Source organism: Convolutriloba macropyga, unplaced genomic scaffold, assembly GCF_964194025.1.
Source record: "Convolutriloba macropyga unplaced genomic scaffold, txConMacr16.3 SCAFFOLD_3885, whole genome shotgun sequence".
NCBI classification, from domain to species: domain Eukaryota; kingdom Metazoa; phylum Xenacoelomorpha; order Acoela; family Convolutidae; genus Convolutriloba; species Convolutriloba macropyga.
Window position 1 is genome coordinate 1 of NW_027451617.1, and position 24,787 is coordinate 24,787.

At 35.3% G+C, this 24,787-nt stretch overlaps 1 protein-coding gene across 1 annotated transcript; it reads left to right on the top strand.

The window, feature by feature from the left end:
• Positions 1-1,013: 1,013 nt before the first annotated feature.
• LOC142356850 (uncharacterized) lies at positions 1,014-21,844 on the top strand (the record flags this gene model as incomplete). Its single annotated transcript, XM_075408622.1, has 3 exons — positions 1,014-1,215; positions 11,906-12,417; positions 21,323-21,844. Coding segments are annotated over exons 1-3 (1,236 nt in total), but the record flags the coding sequence as incomplete, so codon positions are not given.
• Positions 21,845-24,787: the final 2,943 nt, after the last annotated feature.

Consider the following 24,787-nt stretch of genomic DNA (forward strand, 5'->3'; position numbering starts at 1 on the left):
CTCAACCTGGGTTACAATTCTGCCATTTGAAGTTCAACATTGTGTTCAGAAGAACAATGAAAAAGAGGACAGATTTCAAGAATGGAATTTAAGAAGAATATTCCACTAGGTTTCACGTTTTTCAATTTGAAAATATATTTCTTTCAAAATTTAAGCAGAATTTATTCATATCTGTTTACTACAGCCTCTACATTCAATAGTGTAACTGTTTACAATCATCTTTGTTTGTGTCTTCTTTTTGTTCAAACTATTCAGTTTAAATAGAGAGTTTCCCGTCTTTTGAAGTACCCTTGGATAAATAATAATCGTAGCAAACATTTATATTTGATTTTGGTTAGCTCTTGCTATGAATTAGTTTAATGGTTTCAAAGTTTACTTTCAGTTCTCCCAACTTCCCCATAAAGTCTTTGATCTGATAGGACACAACCCTCTGCTCTTAAACACCTGATATTAACATGCAAATAAACATACTTGAAAATACCTGATAAAGGTTGTTAGTAGGTAAACATCTTTATGGTCTATGCTGTTGTGTGTAATCAGATTGGTTTTGCAAATAGCGAAATTCTAGGTTTTCATCATTCATTCTTTGCTGATTATTTTGGAAAAGTAGTCCAAAAAATAAAACTATATAAATTTTCGGCTGAAATTGTCAGAGCAACTCATTGATAATGAGTACTTATGGAAAACATCACCCAAGTAGGAAAGACACAATTTTATCGGCAAAAGATAACAAAAATGGAACAAAAGTTGCAATTCAACTGTCAACTTTGAATGAAGAAAGTGAATCTTCGTCCGATCACACATCCGAACCGGAAACGAACGTGAAAACTTCACAAAGTGTTATGAAGAAATCAATGGTACGTTTAATAGACGCAATTTTCCCACAAGTTGGATCTTCGCATAAAACTTTTCGAATACTTTGGATATTGATTTACATTGGTTTGATTGTGCTTTTTTCCTTTTACGTCCACGGCATTATTCTGAAATATTTGTCATATCCGACATCAACAGAAATGACAATTGAAACCATGTCCAGTATCGAGTTCCCTGCAGTCACAATATGCAACGAAAACCCAATTCTGAAGTCGAAGATTAGCCGGCTTAAAAAATACTCTGACTTTCAAGCTTTGGACAAGTACACGGAAGCTTTTCTGAATTACGCTGCCAAAGGACTGTATGATGCCTTTACTGCTACTGAAATGGAATGTCCGGAAGGTAAATTTCAAGCAATTTTACCGAAAGTTTATGCAAATCTTTTCTGACTCCTGCACCTCTACCCAACTTACTGGGCATGTAACTTTTACGCAGACGAGCGCATATGCTACACAATTTTACACAGTATCGTTCCACACGTGATATCACATTATCTTGAAGTCATAGAAAAGTCTAGGGTGATACACAAAGTTCATTTAAAATATAGCAGACGATGCTGGGAATCAAGCATTGAAATCACTGTTAGACCATCGTTACACTGTTTTGGAGACTTCTGGAAAAGGTTTCTCGTTTTCACGAGAAATTTTGCAGGAAAAATTGTCGGTTAGCTTCAAAAAAGACTGCTGATTTTGGTACTTGTGTTTTGAAATCAAGTATGAAGATCGAAATCCAGTAAATATTCTAGAACATACGCACAAAAACAGTAAAAAAAATTTTGAAAACTGTTCAAAAGATTTTCAAACATTTTCTGGAATACATGAAGAATGCAATCAATTATGAAACAAAAATCACATCTTTTATGTATCGCTCCCCCACGCAAATCGTGTGTTCTTATTATGATAAGCTCAAATCCAAATAGCTTCAACTCCAAAGAAAAATAAATAAGCAAACATAGAAAAATTTCTGAACTATAAAGCGGCTCATCATTTGCACTGCAAAATCTTCAAGGAAAAAAGAGTCAGAAAAGAGTCAGAAAGGCATATTTTCATGTTTTTAAAAGTATAAAAGCTGTCAACTGTAATTCCATTTAAAGGAGAGTAATTATTAAGGCGATAATATTCAGTTCCCCTTTGAGAAGTTAGGCCATGATTATCCTACTTACTGGACGGTAGTGAGTGAAAAATTTGCTATTTTTTTCTCAAAAAAGAGTTAACAGCTCACGTAATAATGCGTAACAAGGGAATTTGGTTTACATTGAGCTGGTATGGAAAAATTTAACGCCTGAATCAGTTTCATCATAAAGTAATCAATTTATGATACTTTGAATAAAGTTCATGCCAACTTGCATCAATTCTAGTCTAAATTATTTTAAGATGTGCTTTAAATAACAATCTAACAGCTAAAGCATGAACACATGTAATTCATATCAGATTTGACAGAGTTGTAATTCTTTCTATTTTTAGCTAGCGGAGATCGTAAAGCAGATTGTTAGATGCAAACACTTTTTTCTATGCTTAAGTAGAATTACCGATTCCTGTAATCGATATCAATTAGTCCGTTTACAATAAACTATTTACTGTACCATATAATTCTTTTATACGGTGTACCATTTGTTTATTGTTCCAACCCCCACTTTAGAGGGGAGGGAGGAACTATATACTCAAATGAGTTTTTATTTGTTCAGACAATTTTGGCCGATCGATATATTCATTGTAGAGAAATGTTAGTGGTATCATTAAAAAGCTCGTCCAGCGTAGAATTCGAAAATAAAAAAATTTTCTTGAATATCGTTTTTTTTCGAGAAGTTATCGAATTTTATAAGTTTTGTGTGAACACGTGATATTTGGCATGATTTTGTTCACATTTAGGCGAATTTTCGTTCAAGTTAAGATTTTTTTCTATATAAAGAGTAATTCAACATTACATTTCACTAAACAAAATGAATTAATTTTGTGTTCCTAATTGACGAAAGGCGATAAAAAAAAGACAAGCTCTGGTCTCATAGGGAAGTTTACTATCAAAAAAACTCGAATTCTAATCAAGAGCTCCATTTTCGGAAAACGTTTCAATTTTTTCGCTTTTTGGGTCACCTAGAGACTAGTTACCTTTCATATCGAGGTTCCGTTAATGATAAACCTCATTTACAGTCAATTGAAGCCCACTGAACAGACTATTCGTTTTCAAGGAATCGCTCATGTTTTTTTTGGCTTCGACTCTGAGTTTTCGTAACTTTAATTGAAATTTTGATTTTCTTTCACAGGTTTTACAAAATTTTTGGAGTCCTATGGCACAAATTTGTTGACTAAAAGTGCAATAGGTTGATTATTGATTATTAAGGAAACCTATCTAGTGCTTCAAATGGACAGCTAATCGCTGTTAAGACTAAAAAATTTTTTTGAACATTAAGCAAACATAAACTTATTTTCACGAACTGTAAGTCAGTCTCAGTAAAAAACAAGAGCCTTTTGTTATTAATGCAACAAAAATTAATCTGGCTAGCAGTTTTATGCTTTACCTTCTAACTATTGGTCATCTGACTTCAATGACACAAGATTTCAACAAAATTTCAAAAATTTCGTATTTTTGGTTCCTTTTGAAATATTATCATATTATCTTAAAATTGATAGCTCCCTTTGACCTGGAGAAAACTTTCAATGGTTTATAAATAAAATTTTCAGAGAAAAACGTCTGGCTTATATGGCTTCGGCACTTTCTTCCTGCACTTTTCTAATGAATGTTTGGTTTTTGCCTATATTTATTGTTGTTTTCACCGTCATAAGACTTAAAGTGATGTCTTATTGATTACCTATATCTTAAAAATGTCCCTGACCTCCCATTGAGGCATAACTGATCGGATTTATAGACATCCGTTGAAAGATATTGAAGTCAATGGCTGTCAAGACTTTAAAAAAAAATTTCGTAAATTTTTAAATATTAACCAATCGTAAGCTCTTTTTCTTGAACTCTAAGTCAGCGTTAGTACTGAAAAGAGCCTTTGTTTCCACCTCAACCATAATTTGTTTAGCTAGAGTTTTATCTATTAAATAATGCTTTGATGACTTCGATGCACGGGTTTTCTTCTTTTTTTTTTTAAATTTTTGGATACTTTTTTCCGTAAATTTGGTTCCATTTGAAATCTTATCACATTTTTCAAATATTGATAGTACTCATTGGTTTAATAGCAAAGTCGTTCAATTGATCATAGATTGTGCTTTCAGAGAAAATTTTTTGGTTTAAATTGTGCCCCAAAACTTTCTTCTTGCACTTTTCTACTGAATTTTTTGGATTTCGCTTGTATTTTTTTGTTTTTTTATAGTCAGTGATGTGTTGTAATGTCTTATTGATAACCTATGAATGATAAACTTTGTTTTTGTCCCATCGACAAGTAATTTTGCGTTTTTATCGGCAATCTATTGAATTTAATTTTCTTGATAATACAGGTTTTCTCAAATATTTTTTTGCTTTATCGTTCATATGTTGATATTTGTTGATTTTTCGAAATCTCATTGTCACGTAAAAAAAATCTCATTGCTCTTAAAAATCATTTGTAAATTGATTATTAATTGATCAATTTGAAAAATTCAATTTTAAATGAATTTTCGCTCGACACCTTTCTCGCTCATTTTTTATTGAATTTGCTGTTTTTGCCTGATTTTTTATTCTTTATGTTGCCGAAATTGCTGACCGTTCTCATCAGCTTGTAACTAAGTACTGAATGATTGATTTTAACCGTAGCGGGCAGGTTATAGCGAAAAGTTTTAAATTTTATGATATTATACATTGTAGAACATTTTAAAAACTTTTCAGTTTTGTTTTTCTTTTCGTCAACTTGTAACTTATTCTCATCTTTCCCATTCAATTCATTGTATTCAAAAAAATCATCACTACTAACATTATGTCGTAACTGATGATGTGTTCGTTGGACATTATGCGTTTTCATAAAAGTTTTGGGAGTGGAAAATTTGTGTTTCCTTTTCTCTTCGTTAAGCACTTTCGGGTAACAACAGATCCCAATGATTTTCAAATGTGACTCAATGAACTTTTACACTAAAATTTTTGCCGAGTTAGTGTAAATAAAAAATTGAAATAAAAAAACATATTATTCAGATAATAACAATGATTTTAACGGCTTCAATAATTTGCAAATTAATTGTAATTTTTTAAAAACTTTTTCTGTATCTTTAGTTCGCTCTCATGGCCTTGTCTAACCAAAGGCAGGTCCCATTGGTATTATAGTGATTTTTTTGCTGATTTTTCTTGAATTATTTTATTATAAGCTAATGATTTTTAAGACTTTTGAAATTATTTGGTTTAAAAAATGTTGATTGAGTTTTGAATTTCGCCTCACTATTTCTTCTCTTTGTAGACTTTTTACCTCAACTCAAACATTCATTTTTGTTGTGTCTATTAAGTCAAAAATATAGATGAGCTCGGGTCGGAACATCATGTGCAAACGCACACGAACGAGCCTCCTTGTTTAATCATATATAATTAATTCCTTTGTACAAAAACTATTTTAGGATATGAAAGACGCTACAACCCTTCCTTTTTAGAAAAAATATCTTTTCAAAACTTAATTTTGTTTTGCCGTTCAGTCAAAATTCAAGTCAGAGAAGATTTAGCGCTTTAATTTCTATAATTTTTATCTCATTAGGTAAAAAAATCAAAAGATATTTGTAGAGCTGGATCTTTTTAATTTAAAAACTTTCAAGATAGTAAACCAATTCTTCTCGATAGAAGAATCTTAATTAAAATATCTTTGTTTCATGACTACTTTATGATGAACTGATTTGTTTTCAAGGTTCTGAGGTTCTAAGTTGTAGTAAGAGCCAGAGATCGCTATATTGATTCTCACAATGACTTCTCCGACCCAATAGATGTGTTGGCTAGGCCGGCTTTGATCTTTAACAATGGGGACTGCGGCGGCCCAAATCAATGGTCTCGAAAAAAATTACTCGCGCATTCTGCATGACAAATACCAAGTTTTTGGTCTGGTCAGTCTAGCCATACACATATTTTGGTCTATTTGGTCTGACCAACACCGTCATCGGTCTCATCAATCTGGCGAATACCCACATTTAAATCTGTTTCATAAGGTCAATACCAAAATTTCAGTCTTTTCAATGTGCACATTTCGGTCTCTCTCATTCGGCCGACTTTCTCATTTCGGTCTGTTTTTTGTGACCAATTCCAAAATTCAAAGTTTAGAGGTCAGACCAAATCAAGAGCTAGCCCTCTTTGAGAAAAAGTATAAATGTGTGCCGAGTGGACTGTTTTTCTAAATAATAGCTGGTCTTTGGTGATCTTTACATCATTATGTCGATGATTAGAATACATCACCAAACTAATTTCAGAAGTTTGCAACCGCCTTCAGAATTACAAGAATTTTTCGTTTCTTGAACAAAAAGTTAAAAGAACAAGTTGGAACTTTTATTAGATGTTTCTAAATGTTTTGCTGGGCCTGGCCACTGGTCTGGCGTAGCGCCTGTGAAGGGGGGGTTGTCGTGAGCTTCTATGGCCTCTTTTCAAGAAGCCGTGTAAACTCGCGTCTTGCTTTGCAGTCTCTTGTTTGGTCAGTTCTTGGTTTTGCGTCTGTTCGTCAGGATTGGGTAAGAGATGTCAGTTTGCACCTTGCATTGCTTTGTCGTCTTAGGCCACCAAAAGAGAAGTAAGAAAGTCGTTAATGTCTTGAAGGTCGGGAAGAAAAAGTTGAATTGTATTTGTAAAGATTTAGAGGTTTGTCCATTTAAGTTGGAACGTCAGTTGATGTATTTGAAAGCCGCTCAATTGCTGTTTGGAACAGTATCGTCTGTATCGGAGTCCTGAGATTGCTGTCGGTTTGTACTGTCTTCAGTTCATCTTGGATGAGTTCTCTTATAGAGGAGTTGTACTTCGATGCTCGTTTCAGGTAGTTGATGTTGCGACTTATTAAATATTCAGTTATGGTCGGTAGGTTAGCTCTGCTGTGTACTTCTGTCGTGGATGTCCAAGAAGGTAGATCTAGTGCTGTCTTCAGTGCTCTGTTTTGTAGTATCTGTAGTCTTTGTAAGAGTGAGTTCGGAGCATTGGCCCAGGCTGGTGAGGCGTACTCCATGATTGGTCTGATAGTCATCTTGTAAAGTTTGATTAGGCTTTTAGAGCTGATTCCTTTAGCTTTGAGTATTTTGAGTCCGTTTGTCCTGGCGAAAACGTTCTGTTCAACCTCGTTGATGTGCTCTGTCCAAGTCAAGCTGTCTGATATTTCTACTCCTAAAAAGGTTGTTTTCTTTGTTGTCTTCAATTGCGCTCCTTTGAGGGTCAGTAGTTGTTGTTTGTCTTTCAGTCGAGTGATGAGCATGAAGTGCGTCTTGTCAGGATTGAGTTTGATCTTCCACAGGTTGCACCAGTGGTCAAGTGTGTCGAGTGCTCTTTGTAGTCTTAGAGTGGCTGCTTTGCAGGTTGCGTTGGTCGTGTAGAGTGCTATATCATCTGCATACTGGGAGACATTGGCTGTTGCTACTTCGGGTTTACTGACATAGATGTTGAAAAGAACTGGACGTATAACTCCTCCTTGAGGGACACCGGCACTTGGGACGAAGCTCTCTGCTACAGCTTGCTGGTACTCAACTTTCAGTTCTCTGTTCTTGAGGTAGTCTTTGGTCCATTTGATGATCCACATTGGAACTTTGTTCTCCTGGAGTCTGTAGAGTAGTCCCTTGTGCCACAGTGCATCAAATGCTTGTTGTACGTCAAGAAAGACTGCTGCAGTTGGTCGTTTCCAGAGAGCTTCGCTGAAAGCGTGTTGAGTCAAGCATAGGAGATTGTCAACAGTTGATCTCTTCGTTCTGTATGCACCTTGGGTGTTTCTGAATACGTTTAAGTCCTCGCAGTGTTTGATCAGATGCTCCTTTACGATAATTTCGCCTAGTTTGCCAATGCAGCTTGTCAAAGAGAGGGGTCTGTAGTTCTTGATGTTCGTGTGATCCTTGCCTGGTTTAGGGAGCATGCAGACTTTGGCCTTCTTCCAGCACGTTGGTATCTTGCCTCGTTTGAGCGATTCTTGAATGAGTTCGCAAAGGTTCTCTATGATGTTGTCTGGCAGTTGTTTCAGGATCTTATAAGAAACTTGGTCATTGGCTGGGGCTGTGTTCTTTCTCTCAGAAATCAGTCGTCTAAGCAGTTGTGGTCGTACTTCAGTTTGCCAGTGTTCTCTTGGTGTTTTATAGGCGGCTATCGCAGCTTCGTCAATACTTCTCTCAACTTCTTCTTGATGATCGCTCGCTTCAGTTGTCTCGGGTCTGTGCGTCACCATGGTCTGCTGGAGGGAGTTTGCGAAGCTGTTTGCAGCCTCTTATGTAGTCATCTTGAGTCGGTTTGTGCTGTGCTGAATGTCTTTGTTGAGTCTGTGGAAGGCCTTCCAGAAGTTCTGGCAGTTTTTGTCGTCATTGAGCTGTTCAATCAGTTTATTCTCTTGTTGTTGCTTCTCGAGCCTAATTGCTCTGTTCAGTTGTTTTGAGACTCTGTTTAGTTCAGCTGTCAGTTCTCTTTCGTCCATATCACCCCTTAGTCCATTTCGTCTGAGTTTTCTGACTCTCCTCTGTATTCGGTGCTTGGTCTTGATTAGATTGGCTATTTTCTTTTTGGAGCTTCGTCGTTGAGGTCTTAGGCAGTGGTCATAGCAGCGCTTGATGTGAGTTGCCAGCTCTATAGCCTTCTCATCTAGTTCATCTGTGCTGTTAGTGAATTCCGCCACTTTCCTCTTGAACTGATTCCAATCTGGTCTTAGGTAGTAGGGTTTCGGAGCATTGATGTTAAATTGGCTTATCGTCATTAGATGATCACTTAAAGTTCCGTCTGTAGTGTGAAAAGATGCAAGGTCTGAGGCGAGGTCAATCGTGCTGAGATGGAGATCTAGGATTGAGCCACTCTTGTGCGTTGCACTGTCGTCATTCAGCAGCACAAGGCCGTCATCTAGTCATTCTTCTACTGTTCGTCCAGTTGAATTGAAGCTGTATGATTTGGGGTTGATGTATGGACATTTGATGTTGAAGTCACCCAGTATGAGAGTTCTTCTGTTTGAGTATTGGAGGTGGGTCGGTTCGATGGCTAAATCAGGAGAGCAGTAGATTAGTATGATGTCGATGTTGGAGTCCGTGAGTCTGATGTGTAGCATCTCGTTGGTCTTGGAGTCTGATTTTACAACATTGATGTTGATGAGCTTGAAGCTGAGTCCGCGTCTAACATAGATGGCTGAGCCATGTTTGCTGTCGGCAAAGCTTGCAGCTAAGATGAAGTCTTTGAGTCTTGGCGGCTGTTTTGTCTTGGTCTCATTGAAGCAGGCAACATGAGCGCCTTTGTCACTTAGTAGAGTGTCGAGTAGTCTAAGTTGGGATCTCATCCCTCTAACATTGAGTTGTAGAACTGTCAAGTTATCTGCCATGTTGAGATGTGATTTTGTGGCTGGCGAAGTATTGTTTGATTTCTTTCACTTTTCCGTCAAACTGAGAGTTGCTGATTGTCTGTCCTGTGATGAAGTTTAGAGCTTGCATGATGATAATCTTCTTTTGTGAGGAGTCTAGTGTGCACTGTATGAGGGCTGCGAGGGTCATGAAGTTGTTCAGTTGGCTGTTTTCGATTGAACTTGTCTTTATGGTCAGCTGGGCTGTTTGGTCTTCTAAAGTCTATACTCTCCGCGTTAGTTTGTCTTCGAGGTTGCTGAGTCTCTCATTCATTGTCTCTAACATCTTCTTTATCTTCTTGAAAGCGGTAGTGGTTACTGGTTGGCTCTTCTTGACTGCTTGAGCATAGCTGATTGACTTTGCCTCCTGGTACTTTGCACATCCTCGGTATTTGGAGGAGTGGTTCTCTCCACAGTTTGGGCACTTAGTCTCTTGTTCAGCTTGTGCGCAGTCTTTGGCAAGATGCTCACCTCCGCATCTTCTACACTTTAGGTTGTTGCAGCATTCATGGCTCCTGTGTCCAAACTCGAGGCTCTTGAAACATTGGATGACTTGAGGCTCTTGTCTCGATTTCTCACATCTCTTGCGTTGGTTGACGATAGAGACCCCATTTTCTACCGCTTCTCTTGCGTTGGCTTCAGAGGTGGTGAACACTCTAACTAGTCGGGTTGGGTTGTTGGTCGCTCTGCTAGTAATTCTGTGCACAGTCTCAGCGTCAATGTGTTGGCTCTGCAGCTCGGTCTTGATGTCATCAGTTTGTACATTGAGATCGATGTTAGTGATCACGAAGCTTGGCTTTGAGTTGTTTGTGGTCATGGTGCTCAGTCTTACTTTGCTGTTAGGGAAGGCTGCGGTAACTTTGCTCGGGGTAATTGTCTTGGCTATGTCAGTGGTCTTTGGCTTGATGGAGTAGCTTTTGCCGTTCTTGGACTTCCTTAGTTCTCCATAGTTCTGGCAGTTGGTCAGGGCAATCAGCTTGAGGTTGAAGTCTTTGAGGCTCGGTACTGGTGTGTCAAAGGAGAAGTAGATCACTTTGGGTCTGTCACTTCGGGTTCGTCGGACTTCGGGGACCAATTGGGCTTTCCTCTTGGTTCCTTGTTGACTGACTTAGCTAATGTTGGTCAAGGCGGTCATATTTAGGCTCTGGTTGGCATCTGAGCAGTTCACTGCGTTGTTGTTCATCGAGCTGTTGGGGAAGAAGGGTCGAGCGAGGGGGTTTCGGTGTGCCATTGGGAGTATTCAGCAGAAGGACTCGTGTACTGAGGGTCAGAGGCTAGGGAGAGAGGCACTTCCAGGCGGTGCTTCTGGTCTTCACCCACTATGTGGGCAGAGTTGCCTTCTTGCACCCTCTTCGTCTGGGATCGCGGCGTCTTGCACTCTCTTCGTCGGGGATCGCGGCGTCTTGCACTCTCTTCGTCTCGCGGCGTCTTGCACTCTCTTAGGTCGTCCTCGCGGCGTCTTGCTCGGTCCCCCTTTCACTAAGCGTGAAACTAGCAGCTTACCTCCTATCTATAGGCCGTAGTGCTAGAATCAAGCCCTCAGCTCAGGACGGCTAACACCGGGATTTCTTTGCTTCAGACTAGGGCTTAGTGTTCGAGGGAATTCTTCTTGGTACGGGGGTACACCAGGGAGCTTGCAGGTCGACTGAGCTAGCTAGAGCTTCCTGAAAAGGATGCTCGGGGTGGCGAGTGTTGCGTTCGTGAGAGTACGCCAACCCTTTGGTGTCTAAACCTGGGCTTGTGCTCTCGACGGAACCGAAGTGCAAGTGGTACCGCCAACACTCTAACTTATAGCACCAGGTACTCTTGACTTAGTGCGAGCTAGCTCAGGAGTAAGTGCTTTGGTGCCCGGGTTGTCCCGCGTAGACTCAGCCTCAACTCCCGCGTAGTGTAGATTGGCAGCGCAGTTCTTGCAGGGGGCCTTTGGGAAGGGGGGTGGCGCGCAACTAAAGCCTCGCCTCTTGGAAAAGAGACTAAGAGATTAACTAAGTCGGCTTATCGTCGTTGCTGAGAAAGTGTTATACTGCGAACTCTTCATCTAGCTCCTCATCTGTCGTCTTGGGTTGGGTTGTTCGTAAATGGTTGTTGCGTAGCGTCTGGCGTAGCGTCTGTCCGGTCTGGTCAATCGTGTGGACAGGAATCTGTTCAGTCTGGCCAACAGTGACAAAAGACAGTGTGGTCTAGTAAAGAGTGGCCAAATCCGGTCGGTCTGGCTAACACCCATTTTTTCGGCTGAAATGTTTTGGAACATTTATCCTCTATCTGGGAATCCTCAATCTATTGAATCCTCTATCTGGGATTCAAGTCCGTCTGCAATACCTGTTTGGGTTACGGACTTCATCATGGGATCACATCATTTGTAAGGAAAACAGCAAAACTGGTAGTTCGAAATGAGTAAAGATGACTTCCAGTTCTGAGGCAACCAACCCAAACCGCTGTGGTCACACCAATTTGAGTGGCAGACTAGGGTGTCAGACACAAAATTGCTTCCGATCAATAGCCTAACACTGGTGTATCCGAAAAATATATTAGATTACAAACTGGTTTATGGTTACAAATTTTTTACATAAGAACTCAACTGTTTATTTTGTGCAGGTTTCTTCAAATGTGAAAAGGACGGTTTCTGCATACCCGAGGAGCGGAAATGCGATCAAGTGCCACACTGTAGTGACGGAAGTGATGAAGACGAAAAATTGAATTGTGAAACCATCGAAATCGGAAAATCTGAATTATGCACTGGTAATTACACAGAGTGTTTTGACAGTTCCAACGTTACTATATGCTCTAAGAATTGTGACGGTGTTCCAGAATGCGCATATGAAGACGATGAAGATGAAAAAGAATGCGGCAATGACTCAAAAGTGAGAACTGCAACAATAACTCCCAAAGTTATCACGTCCGAAGAGTTTCCTGAGAAATACCAGAATGATTATATTTGGTCCGTAATAATTAAATCCTACGACTGCCGAGCGTCAATTGTTCTCAAGATTCACGAATTGTATATTGAACAGGATGACGAGTTCCGCGAAAATGGATCCATTTTATGTTACGATTATCTTCTTTGGTTCGAAGGAGAAAAATCAACCATAGATTTTCAACTGAATACAGTAAGAAAATTTTCCAAATTTTACCGCTCTATTTTTGCATTTCGCTTTTTGCTCTCAAAATTTTTTGCTTGGTCATTTCGTTTTATAGTTCAATTAGACTTCAAGTCGCCTAAAAACGCTCTTCGTAAGAAGTTCATTTTCGGATTTTGCGGTGCCCAGGTTGAGGTCGCGCTCGAAATTGGTTTAAGTTTATTCGATTGCTGCAAATTTGATAAAAACCTCAAATTTTGAAGAATGGACGATCACCATAAAAAATCAACCCACAATGGAAGACCATGTTATTTATTTTAAATAAACCTATATGAAATGTTTGTCCGTTTTATCATGAAAAACCTTATAAAAAAGAAAGAACCCATTCAAGAAAGACTCAGTTGCTCTTGTGAATAGTGCTATGGGTAATAATAAAACCGCTAAATGTCTTCCTAATCCGCTGAGAGTATTGAGCGGATAATTTCTGAAATTATTTACTAGTTAGTATTTCTTTTTATTTCTGTTAATAGGTACTTTAACCGTGGGAAAGGTTGACGCGGAAATGAATTACCTACAATACGTATGATAGATATTGCGCGGAAATGAGTGAGCCCCAAATTTCCACGCTCACCCCAAATACACTCTTAATGAAAAGTGATAGCACGTATATCCAATGTTGAAGCAAAATTGAACCAAATTTGCCATGCTTCACTCGTTTACACACAATTACGAATCTAATAAAGAAATATGAGCCGTGAAAAATTAATCAAGATTAAACATAGGTTGGCTCAAATTTTTGTTTTTGAAATTATTAGGCGGTGTAAATTGTTTAGCATCAATATTCACGTTTGTATTTCCCATGAAATACTTCATGATGACACTTATCATATGATATTTATATATCTATATCTCTCAGATTACCTATATCTCTCAGACTAACCGACTCGGTGAAACACTGAAGGTATACTTCAATTATAACGATGTATAAAAGAGTTAACACCGGAGTCAGAGGTATACACAGCGTGCAACTACTCTAATAGACTGACTATAGTTAGTGGAGTTCTCCCTATATAAAAGAGAATAGTGTCTTCTCAGTCTGTGAATGTCTGGAGGTGTACATCCAGTATTTCTACTACTACAATTTATTAATTACTATCACATTGGTACCTTTCTATCCTTGAAAAATATAAAGAGAGCAATGTAGCTCATATGATGAAAAACATAAATAATGGAAACATAAAAACCCAATTACCATTTTTTGTAATACATTATATCAAACTTAAAATCTTCGATGATTTCTAAGGATAAATATTTGTTCTTTCAAGGTTAATAAAACTTTAAATTTTCTTTAGCCTTTTAAAACAGAATTTTGTACATATAATTTTGGATAATTTTTGATTAGTATAAAAATAAATCTAATAGATATAATGCATCGTTTAGAGTTTCATCGTTGCTATGTTATCACCAACAAGGAGAACCAGCCAGAATATTCAACATAATTTATAGCATTTTAGCAGCGAAAAACACCCTACGTAATGTTCGATGCCTATTTTTTCCATCAGTTGTAAAAAGGGTGAGACTATTGATCAAACGCCATTGAATATACTTTTTGACAGAGTTCATCACAACACTTTTGACGCCAAGGTTGTTTGAAAACAATTATAATTTGTTTAAAAAAACTGATCTTTGCTAATCTCTTGAGTTTAATAAAAACACGCAACTCCTATGAAAAGCTTATCATCTTATCATCAGTTCATTGTAGCTGATTTCTACAAAAGCAAAGAAGAATTTTTGAGAGCTTTTTAAGATCTTTGAAATTTGAAGCGCGAAGTATTCTAAAAAATCGTGAGCTTTAATTTTGTTCTCATCATATTGCTGCTTATCAATTTAATGAGTGATTTTCAGAATGGGAAGAGCTAGGTTGAAGACTTTGCGAAAACTTGTGCGACAAATAAAACAATAGGTATTAAAATGGAAAAGAACGTTTATCGCTCTCTTCCTGCCTAATATGCAATATTTCTCTGCATTGAGGCATTGTCTCTGCATTGTTCTGAATAGTTTTTTTTGGCTTTTTTAGGTTTCTCTGATATTTTTTCATGAAAAAAATACATCAATTTTGTGTGCGAGCTTGCCTCAATTTCAATAGCAATGATTCACCGTCACTTATCAGAGCTTTTTAATACTAGCCTATCAAAATCTAATTTCTTTGTTCCGACCCCACTTGTGGGGGGGGGAGGAACTATATACTCAAATGGGTTTTTTTTGTTCATCGTAGAGAAATGTGCGTGGTATCATTAAAAAGCTCGTCCAGCGTAGAATTCGAAATTAAAAAGATTTTTTTTGAATTCCGTTTTTTTTTCGAGGAGTTATCGAGGTTTAAATTTTCATGTGAACACTGGATATTTGGTTCACTTTTGTTCACTTTTACCGTAATTTTCGTTCGAATTAACGTTTTTTCTACAAAAAATTTAATTCAAAACTAGATTTCACGCCAAAAAGTAAATCAATTTTAGGTTTTTAATAGACGAAAGGAGATAATAAAGACTAGTTCTAGTCTTAGAGGGAAGTTTAATATATAAAAAAAAATTCGAATTAGGTTTGGGAGCTCTTTTTTTAGAAAATTTTGCAATTTTTTTCATTTTTCAAGTCACCTAGAGACTACTAGACACTTTTAATATCGACGTTCCGTTAATGACAAACCTCTTTTATAATCAAATGAAGCCCAATAAACAAAAAATTTGTTTCGAAGGGATCACTCATGTTTTTTTTGGACTCGTATCTCAAATTTCGCAATTTCAAATGAAATTTTGATTTATTTTTTGAGGTTTTACTAAAGTTTTATAATCCTATGGCATAAACTTGTTGACTAAAAGTGCAATAGATTTGCTAATGAGCATTAAGTGAACCTATCTAGTGCTGTGAGTGGACAGCTAATGGCTGTTAAGACTTTGAAAATAAATTTTCAAAAGTTTTTTAAAATTAGTAAATCATAAACTTATTTTTGTGAACTGTAAGTTCGTCTCAGTAAAAACAGGATTAAACTCCTTCATACCACTGCAACATAAGTTATTCTCATTGGCGGCTTTATCAAATAACTATTGGTTATACGTCTTCAATGCCACAAGATTTCAAATTTTTTAAAAAAATTTTTGGACATTTCGTTTTATTGGTTCATTTTGAAATCTTATCACGTCATCCTATTATTGATGGCTACATCTTTCTTTAGTGAAGACGTCCAAAAGATCATAGATAAATTTTCTGAGAAAAAAAATTTGAATTAAATGGCTTCATTACTTTCTTCTCCCATTTTTCCAAAGAAGTTTTGGTTTTTGCCTGTATTTGTTGTTTTTTTTTCATAGTCATAAGACATATTGTGATGTCTTATTGATTACCTAGGCATCATAAACATCCTTGTATTCACATCGTGGCATAGCTGAGCGTATTCATTGATTTCCTATGAAAGCTTTTGAGTTTAATGGCTGTTAGGACTTTAAAAATTTTTTATTTTTTTTGAACATAAATCAATCTTAAGCTTATTTTCGTGGATTGTAAGTCAGTCTCGGTAATGACAGAACCGCTTTTTTTCTACATCAGCAACAATTTATCTGGTTAGCGGTTTTGTCTTCTAACTATTGGTTTTTTTGACTTCGGTGCACGAGTTTTCATTATTTTTATAATTTTTGGATTTTTTTATAGTAATTTTGGTTCCTTTTGAAATCGTATTACATTATCCTAATATTGATAGCTCCCATTGGCTTTGTGAAGACGTTCAATGGATCGTTGAAAAAGTTTTCAGAGAAAAAAGCTGATGGTTTAAATAGCTTCGACACTTTCTTCTCTCAATTTTCTACCGAACTTTTGGATTTTGCCTGTTTTTGTTGTTGTTTTCATAGTCAATGACTTGTTGTAATGTCTTATTGATAAATTTTGAGTGACAAACATCCTAGTCGTCACATCATCTAGGCATAATTTAGCGTATTAAATGCCTTCCGTTGAAAGCTGTAGAATTTTTTGACTTTGATACTATGGGTTTTCTCAAAAATTTCGTGGTTTTCATGCATTTTTCTTTGCCATACGACTTATTGTGATGAGTTATTGATGTCACATGAATGAAACCTATGATTGCTATTTCATCAAGGCAGAATTTAGTGTGTTTAATTAACGTAAAATGTAGCATTTTGTTTTTAAATTCAAACATCTATTTTTGTTATCTCTTCATTTGGTTGACAATTAAGTCAAAAATGTAGATGAGCTCGGGTCGGAACATCATGTGCGAACGCACATTAACGAGCCGCTTTGTCAAATTGAGCCCTAAATTAGTGCTAAGCTCTCATTGTGGTGATGTTATCATGTCGTGTCAAACCAGGAATCCATTCCGCTTGTGTCCCACCTCACAGCTTTGTGGGAGCATATCTTTTGCACTCCCCCAAAACACCTGTAAGTGCTCCTTGAGTGAGGTCCATAACGTACTAGGGCACAAACGAAAAATATACAAAAACATTGCGTACATGAACTAGAAAGTAGCACCAGTTGAAATTTTGTTAAGAAAAAATCTTAGGAAATGATTATTTTTGATCGTTTTTTTTGGGAAAAACGGTCAAGGCCCTTATGATTTGTTGACCGGGTGGGTTTTTTGATGATTCCTTTGACATAGGAAGTGATAGTCTTTTGAGCGTTTGTTTTTAGAAGATAGCCGTTTTTGAGCATTTTTAGGCTATGAAATCACGAAATCAACGCTTCTGACCCTTATTTCTAGGTGATGACGGTTCTGAGGATCTTTATGAAAAAGAACAATTCTGATCATTTTTAAACTTAAGAAAGTAATTTTTTCAATATTTGTTTTCGGAGATCGCCGTTTTAACTGTTATTTTTTAAAAGAGATGACCGTTTTTAACCGTTATTTTTAGGGGAAAACTGTTTTAAACCGTTATTTAGGAGCATTACATTTTTTGAGCATGTTTAGGGAAATGAACGTTTTTGATTGTTCTTTGAACCAAAGAAACGACCGCTTAAACTCTATACAATGATATTAAAACTTTATACAGAAAAAATTGAAAAACTTGACAACTAAAAAAGTATCTCTTTCTTAGAGCAGCAAGATTAAAAATTCTTTCCAAAATCTAATATGATAGGATACTCCTACATGGGGCCTTTACTCATTTGAAGATGTTCATAATTGCTTTGATAACATTTTGAAAATTTAAACACAGAATTTATTGAGCGCAAAACTTGACAACTAAGAAAAACCTATGAAAAAATTATTCACCGCTATATATATATATATATATATATATATATATATATATATATACATATATATATAAACCCATAAAGTTATATATATATATATATATATATATATATATATATATGTACTCATAAAGTTATATATATTTATATATATATATATATATATATATATATATATATATATAATATATAATATAAATATATATATATATATATATGCATATTTATATATATAAATTTATATATATATATATAATTATGTATATATATATATATATATATATATATATATATGTATAAATATATATATATATATATATATATATATATATATATATATAAACTATTTAAAAATGTTCTTAAAAATTTTTAATCATTTATTGTCTTTGATGAAGATATTTGGTAAAAGTAGTGGTGATATTTGTAAGATTGGCATTCAATATTTTTTTCCAAAATTTAGTATGATAGGATACTCCTACATTGCTCCGTGACTCATTTGCAGATGTCCATGATTGTGTTGAAATTCTTTTTGAAAATTTATTCACAGATGTTGTTGAGCGCAAAACTTGACAGCTAAGAAAAAATAAGGAAAAATATCCTTCAGAGTTTTATATATATATATATATATATATATATATTTAAAATAAATTGATAAAGTAAATTGATAAAGTAAATTGATAAAGTATATTGATAAATTGTCTTGGGTGTCGATATTTGATAAATTTAGTGGTGATTTTTTGAAAGATTGGCATTCCATAGCATGAGTTTATGCACCCCTCTCAGCAATTTCACCGATAATCTTACTTCTTTTTTGTAGTTTGTTTTTAGCCCTTATACATAATCCGCCTTGGTGACTTTGAAAGCGGACCTTTGCGTGCGTTGAAATCAAACATAAAAACTGTCAAAAACGTGCTGAAACGGTAGTTTCTCGATCAAACTATCAAGAACGACAGTCTCCTAAAAAGCGTTAAAAATGGCAGCATCCTGAGAGAATAATCAAAAACGATCGAAAACGAACAAAAACTATCCTTTCTTAAAATTACAGGTCGAAAACGCGCAAAACCGATCGGAAAATCTCTTTTCCCGCATTTTTGTGAAGGTTTTTAAAATGACACGTAATGTTTTGTATTTGATTATATGCCTTTTATGTCATATTTTTTAAGTTTCAAAGCATGCCAGCAAAACTCTTGTTTACCGAGTGCTTTTAGTTGACTATTGATTTAGTCGGTTGTAGTTGAGGCAGTATTGATGGTATTTCATTAACATTAGATTAAACATACGACTGTTCAGGTGGATTATAGCATATATCAAAGGCATTTCTACATATTTATAATGGTCTATATAAATGGCAATGGATAGTTTCATCACCAACATGGAGCAACAAATTTTTTAATGCAAATATTATATGCTAACAGTAGGTATTGAAAATAAAAATTTGTGCGACCTATGAAAAGCAAAGATTCCAAATCCTGTGGCCATATTTTGCTTACAAAGACTAGTAGATAGGGTTACAATGGAGGACTTCTAAACATTTTAAAAAATTGCACTGCAAAACTCTTACAACTTTTTAGGCTGGCAATGTAAAAACAGGTAAAAGTGGTGTTGCCAACGGGAGAAAGTATGACTGATATACAATAGGGGCTGCTAACGGGCGAGATTAGGCCCTCATCTTGCAATAGGAGAGGAGAATTTTTTACAAAAAGTCATGGCTTCGACAGCTTAGCCCACCATATCCGCAGACGGTCATTCTTGAACCTATAACCTTTGCGTTCGGTTGTCATGGCCTCTAGACCGATGATGACTCTCCGTGAAGTTCATTCATTCATTTATATGAAAAAGATTCAGTAGATAAGTTACAAGCCACTCTTAAATCGCGATGGGGGAAACTTCGGAAAGATTTCGGAACATTTCGGAAAGAAAGTTTGTCGTTGGGAGAAACTTCGGAAATCCTCACCCGAAATTACTACTGTATCATTTCCCACTCCCACTGCAAATTTTCCCTCCCATTCTAACCAATTTACCCCTTCCCAAAAAACTTTAGAAATAGCTTTATTCTTACATGACCTAGGGGCCCCTATGCAGAAATTACCCCCTTGCCCTTTATGAAATGTTATATGTCAACGATTTTTCTGAAAAATTGGAAGGTAAAAATGAAATTTTTCAATTTGCAGATGACACTAGTTTTATATGTAAATTTGAAAATAATGACAAAATTCCACTAAAATTTGTAAAAATATTAAAGTAAACAGAAAAATAGCTGACAGAGAATCAATTCACATTAAATGCCGATAAAACAGAGATGTTATTTTTTACAAATCATACCAATTCGTATCCAGAGTATACTTTTAAAAGTGAAGTTATCAAACCACCTCATGTCTGTCGTTATCTTGGAATACAAATTGATTCCAAACTAACCTTTGAAAACCCCCTGAACTCAGTTTTAAGCAAAATGGCTAATATAATTCGTTTTGTGTATCTTGTAATAAATCAAATTCCTTTAAGAGTAAGAGTTGATGTTTTCAAGTCAGTTCTACTCCCTCGTTTTTTTTCAGTATTTATTCAAACTCTCACGGCAAAAAACGCAAACCGCATAAATAGACAAAATAACTGGGAATAAAAGATTGTATTTTTCGACAAACACTTGACCACTCCACTGATCTTCTCATTAAGGATAGTATCTCGCCAGCCGAACTGTTTATCTCAAAAGTTAGCCTAATGAAATTAAAAGCAGATATGACACTGGAAATTATCCGAATATTTAAAAATAATTTCTAGTCACCAAAACGCTCGACAGATCAAGAAAACGAAATTGAAGTGGATTAACAAATCTTTGATCTTGAAAAACGTTCAAAAATGGAACAAATTGCCCCATTCAAAAAGAACTTTTAACAGTAAAACTTGCTTTAAAAATATTTTAACCGAATTTTTTCTCGATTAGCAGAAGAAAGTACGCGTTAGGAGACTTAGACAAATAGGAGCCTTCAAACCCTATTTTTATCTGCTAGAACGAACAGCCACAATTTTAAGCTTATTATATTACAAACAATACTGATTAGTTGATTTAACATTTGAATGCATGTAAATATCTAACCGTAGAGTTATAATCTGAATAAATTATATGTTTCAACAAAAAAAAGATCTTTTTACCTTTTTGGCACGCTCTGTCTTTTAACGTTCTGACCTAAGGGCCATGATTCCAAAGTTGATATCCAATTGCAGCCGATTGGAACTTACTCTTACTTCAAACTTTTTCTGTGGACTAGCCATTCAAAATTGTTTTCTAGTGCAATCGACTCTTACATTTTGAAGATTTTGAACTGGAATATTTCTATTGAGCCCAAAATATAATGTTTATCTTTGCTAAATCTCCGAAGTATTTCAAATTGCAGCCTGTTTTTACCTCGAGTTTTTAGACTGCGAGTAATTTTTCTCAGTCGTCCTAATTCTGCCCACTCTCATTAAAATTCTATTTAGCTTGGCAGTTCCTCAGAAAACTCCCAACACTCTACCGACTTTTACACTGACCTTTATATCAAAGTGTTTGCCGGGGGAGGGTTAATTTCTTAAAACTAGTATCAAGGCAGACTCACTCTGAAACAATTGAGAGGCAATTTGACGCAGGTGATGGACTGTTGTTCCGCTTTTTTATTCACCAAATCTTGTTGTGTAATTATTTGTTTTTTAGAAAGTGGACAACGGTGAAAGCATCCTTTGTGGCAGATTATCATACTCTCCACCTAAAATAATTGATACCAACAGCAGTTTAATTACTCTGTATTTCATCACTGACCATTCTATAACTGACAAGGGTTTCAAAATTTCATACGAAGCAGATCCTAATACACCCACCTACGGCAGCGAGTCTGATTACAATGAAAACGTTGATGACTTACCGCGTTTTTGGACTCCACCAATTGATTCGCGCGACAACAAATTTAACTCCATGTTCAAAAACTTTACCAACTACTACTATGGTCTCTACAGAACATCAGTTAAAGCCGACTATTCCGACTTTCGTGATGCAGTAACTTTTGACAAAAACGCAATGTGGCATTATGGCCAGAAACGGTCTGATTTTATTGTCCAGTGTCAATTTAGGGGTGAAAATTGCGATATGGGTGCTTTTGAGGATTATGATGATCCAACATACGGGAAGTGTTTCACTTTCAAGCCACCCAGGGAAGTTTATTTTGGAGTCATTTTACAGGCAAACTAATTTTGAGGCCACCAAATATGATACAGAAGAAACCACAATTCATAATCAGGCAAAACTAATTGTTCTTAAATGAACAAAAAAGGTTGCTCGGTAATGTGCATACGCATATAATGTTCCGACCCCGCATATGATGGCTACCAAATTATGAAGAGATTTAGAAATTTTTCAAAAACATGCATATCGTTCAATAAACCATTAATGGAATACAATAATGCCACACTAGAGGGCCGATTCAATTTGTTGTTAATTGGACTGCAAGCAAGAACAAAACTGATATTCAAATAACAAACATTAATTACGACCAGAAATCGATGTCCATTTTTCAAAAATCACTACGAAACTCGCATCAGATAAAACCTAAACAAAACAAATTAACCTATACTTCATTACAAACTCGCATCAGACAAAACCTAAACAAAACAATTTAACCTATACTTTATTACAAAAGATAGGGGACCTATGTGACTAGGTAACAGGTCGACAAAAAAAAACAAAAGATGCGAAGCTCAAAAATACGTTTCTGTTTTTGAAAGCGGATGATTTCAAAGTTATTAATGTAATTATATATTAACTGAAATCACTAAAATGTTCATTTATATCTCCGCGGGAAGCAATTGAGACCTGTCATTATCCAATCTACGTCGCACAACTACAAAAGGAAGAACAAATAGCGGAAAAATTGAAGACATTATCTAAACTTTGCCCGAAAATTGCAATGCAGTTGTAAAATCATAAATTTGACCTTAAGAGCGTTAGAAAAGTCCAATTGCACAATATTTGAAAGTCATTTTGATCTAACATTAATGTTTCGAAATATGAAGAAAACAGAAATTCCTTTCAAATGTGCAAATATTTAAAAAGCTCATCAATTTTTTTATGAGAGTAAGAGCAATAACAAAGCCGAGGACCAAATGGGTTTGAAAACTAAAACCGTTTATAAAGAATAAATTATAGCTAACTGAAAAGGTCTGTGATCCGACTACAACAAGACTAGGCTAAAAAAAAACCGACCAAAAATGGTTTTAAAAATGGTGAAGCTTAAAAAATCAATTTTTTTTTTCTGAAAAACAAAACCTTTTTCAGAAGTCATAACAGAAAGAATATTTCAGCAAAAAAAAGATGGATTAAAAATCCAAACACCTCGGAAAGCTAATTGCGGGCTGCTTCTTCTACTGAGACTGACTCACCAGACTACAAAAAAACCAAAAAATACAGGCAGAAGACAAAACTTCACAAGCATTTTTACGACACCACCGTGTTTCAAGGCACTATAATTTTAAGATGTTAACTGCAAGAATTGTAAATCTTCACTTGCTTCTCATCTGAACATCAGCGGGTCTTCCTCATAAAAAGAATACGTATAAATGCCAATAAAAAACCCAAAAGTCGAACAGTATAGGAATGTCAAAATTTTTTTTCTATGAAAACTAAATAATCGAAGTCGTCAGTCCTAAACATAAAACCAAACGAGAAAATAATGTTTGAAAAAAATAATCCAGACTTCCTATTAGTGAGATTGAGTTTACTATTTGTACTGTCCTTCTATAGAACTGTCGAAAAAATTCATAATTTGACAAACAAACAAAAAAAAATGTTTTAAAATTTCTATTATGCCCAAAAAAAAATTCAAAAACTTGTAGTATCAAAACCAAGAAACCAATAGTTAAACATAAAACAGTTAGACATTACTTTTCAACATTAAAAATTCAGTATCTACCTGCTTGTGCCGAGACTACGCCAGAATTTGAGAGAAATGATATAAAAATTCTGGCAATTTTCAAAAATTCACATACATTTTCTTTAGACAAAAAAACTCAGAATCCTAAGCATCATTAGATAAAAATACCATTTGGATCTTTATATTAGAAAAACTAGTCATTGGACTACAAAAATGTTAACAAATGAGAATAAAATTTAAAATGTCCATAAATTTTTAACGTTGAAAAATTGGTCATAAAATCTTGAGCCTAACTCCGACACCATAAAATGAAACCTTCTGCCTCAATTTTGTAAACAGTTTGTCAATAAATGATCACTGAGTTTTAAAAAAGTTTTAACAAAGCTTTCATGGTGAGATCAAAATCTGCCCTGATATTTGCTGTACGGCTAGGCAAAAGAAAAAAAACTCTACTGCTAAAATGGTCATTAAATAGATCAATTTTTAAACAAGTTTGTTTTTCAGTATATCAGAAAATAAAATAATGCATTTTGAATATTTATCGAATTTCAATTGAAAACTGAAAAACAGAAAAACTGACAATTTTCAATTGAAAAACTGGAAACAGAAAAACTGAACAAAAATGTAGCTCCAGAAGAATTCTTAAGGCCAGCAGCAGTACAAACCATTTTCTGCATTGAGCTTAAAAAAATGTGTCCCACAATTTTTGTGGTGTCTATTTCCGTCAATTTTAAATAAAAGCAGCTAAAGAGCATATTTGGTCCCTTTTTGACAAAACACTCTGAATTTCTAAAAAATTAGATTAAACTCCTGCCAAAAAATTTGCATCGAACAGTAGAGCAACCCCTCCTCGATTTTTATAGATTAGACCACTATCGTTAACATTTTTAACATATTTTTATCAAAATTATCGAAAATGTGGTCAAAAATACGGTGAATGCAAATAAAAAAACAGCGAGATATTGTCCAACTATTCAACAACTTTTACTTCTTGGATATCTGCCCATAAAAAAAACAATAAAACTTGATAAACTCCCCGTAAAAATAAAAAAAAATGTTTAAACTCTATATTCTACGCTGGACAGTGATAAAAGCAATAATCTCTACAATGATGATATCGATTGGCCAAAATTGATTGAACAAAAAAGACGATTAGATTGTATTGTTCTTCCCCCCACTGAAGTGGGTCAGAATAATATAAATCTTTTGAAGCATCAAAAGATATCGACACACAAAACTAACACTCGCACAAACCC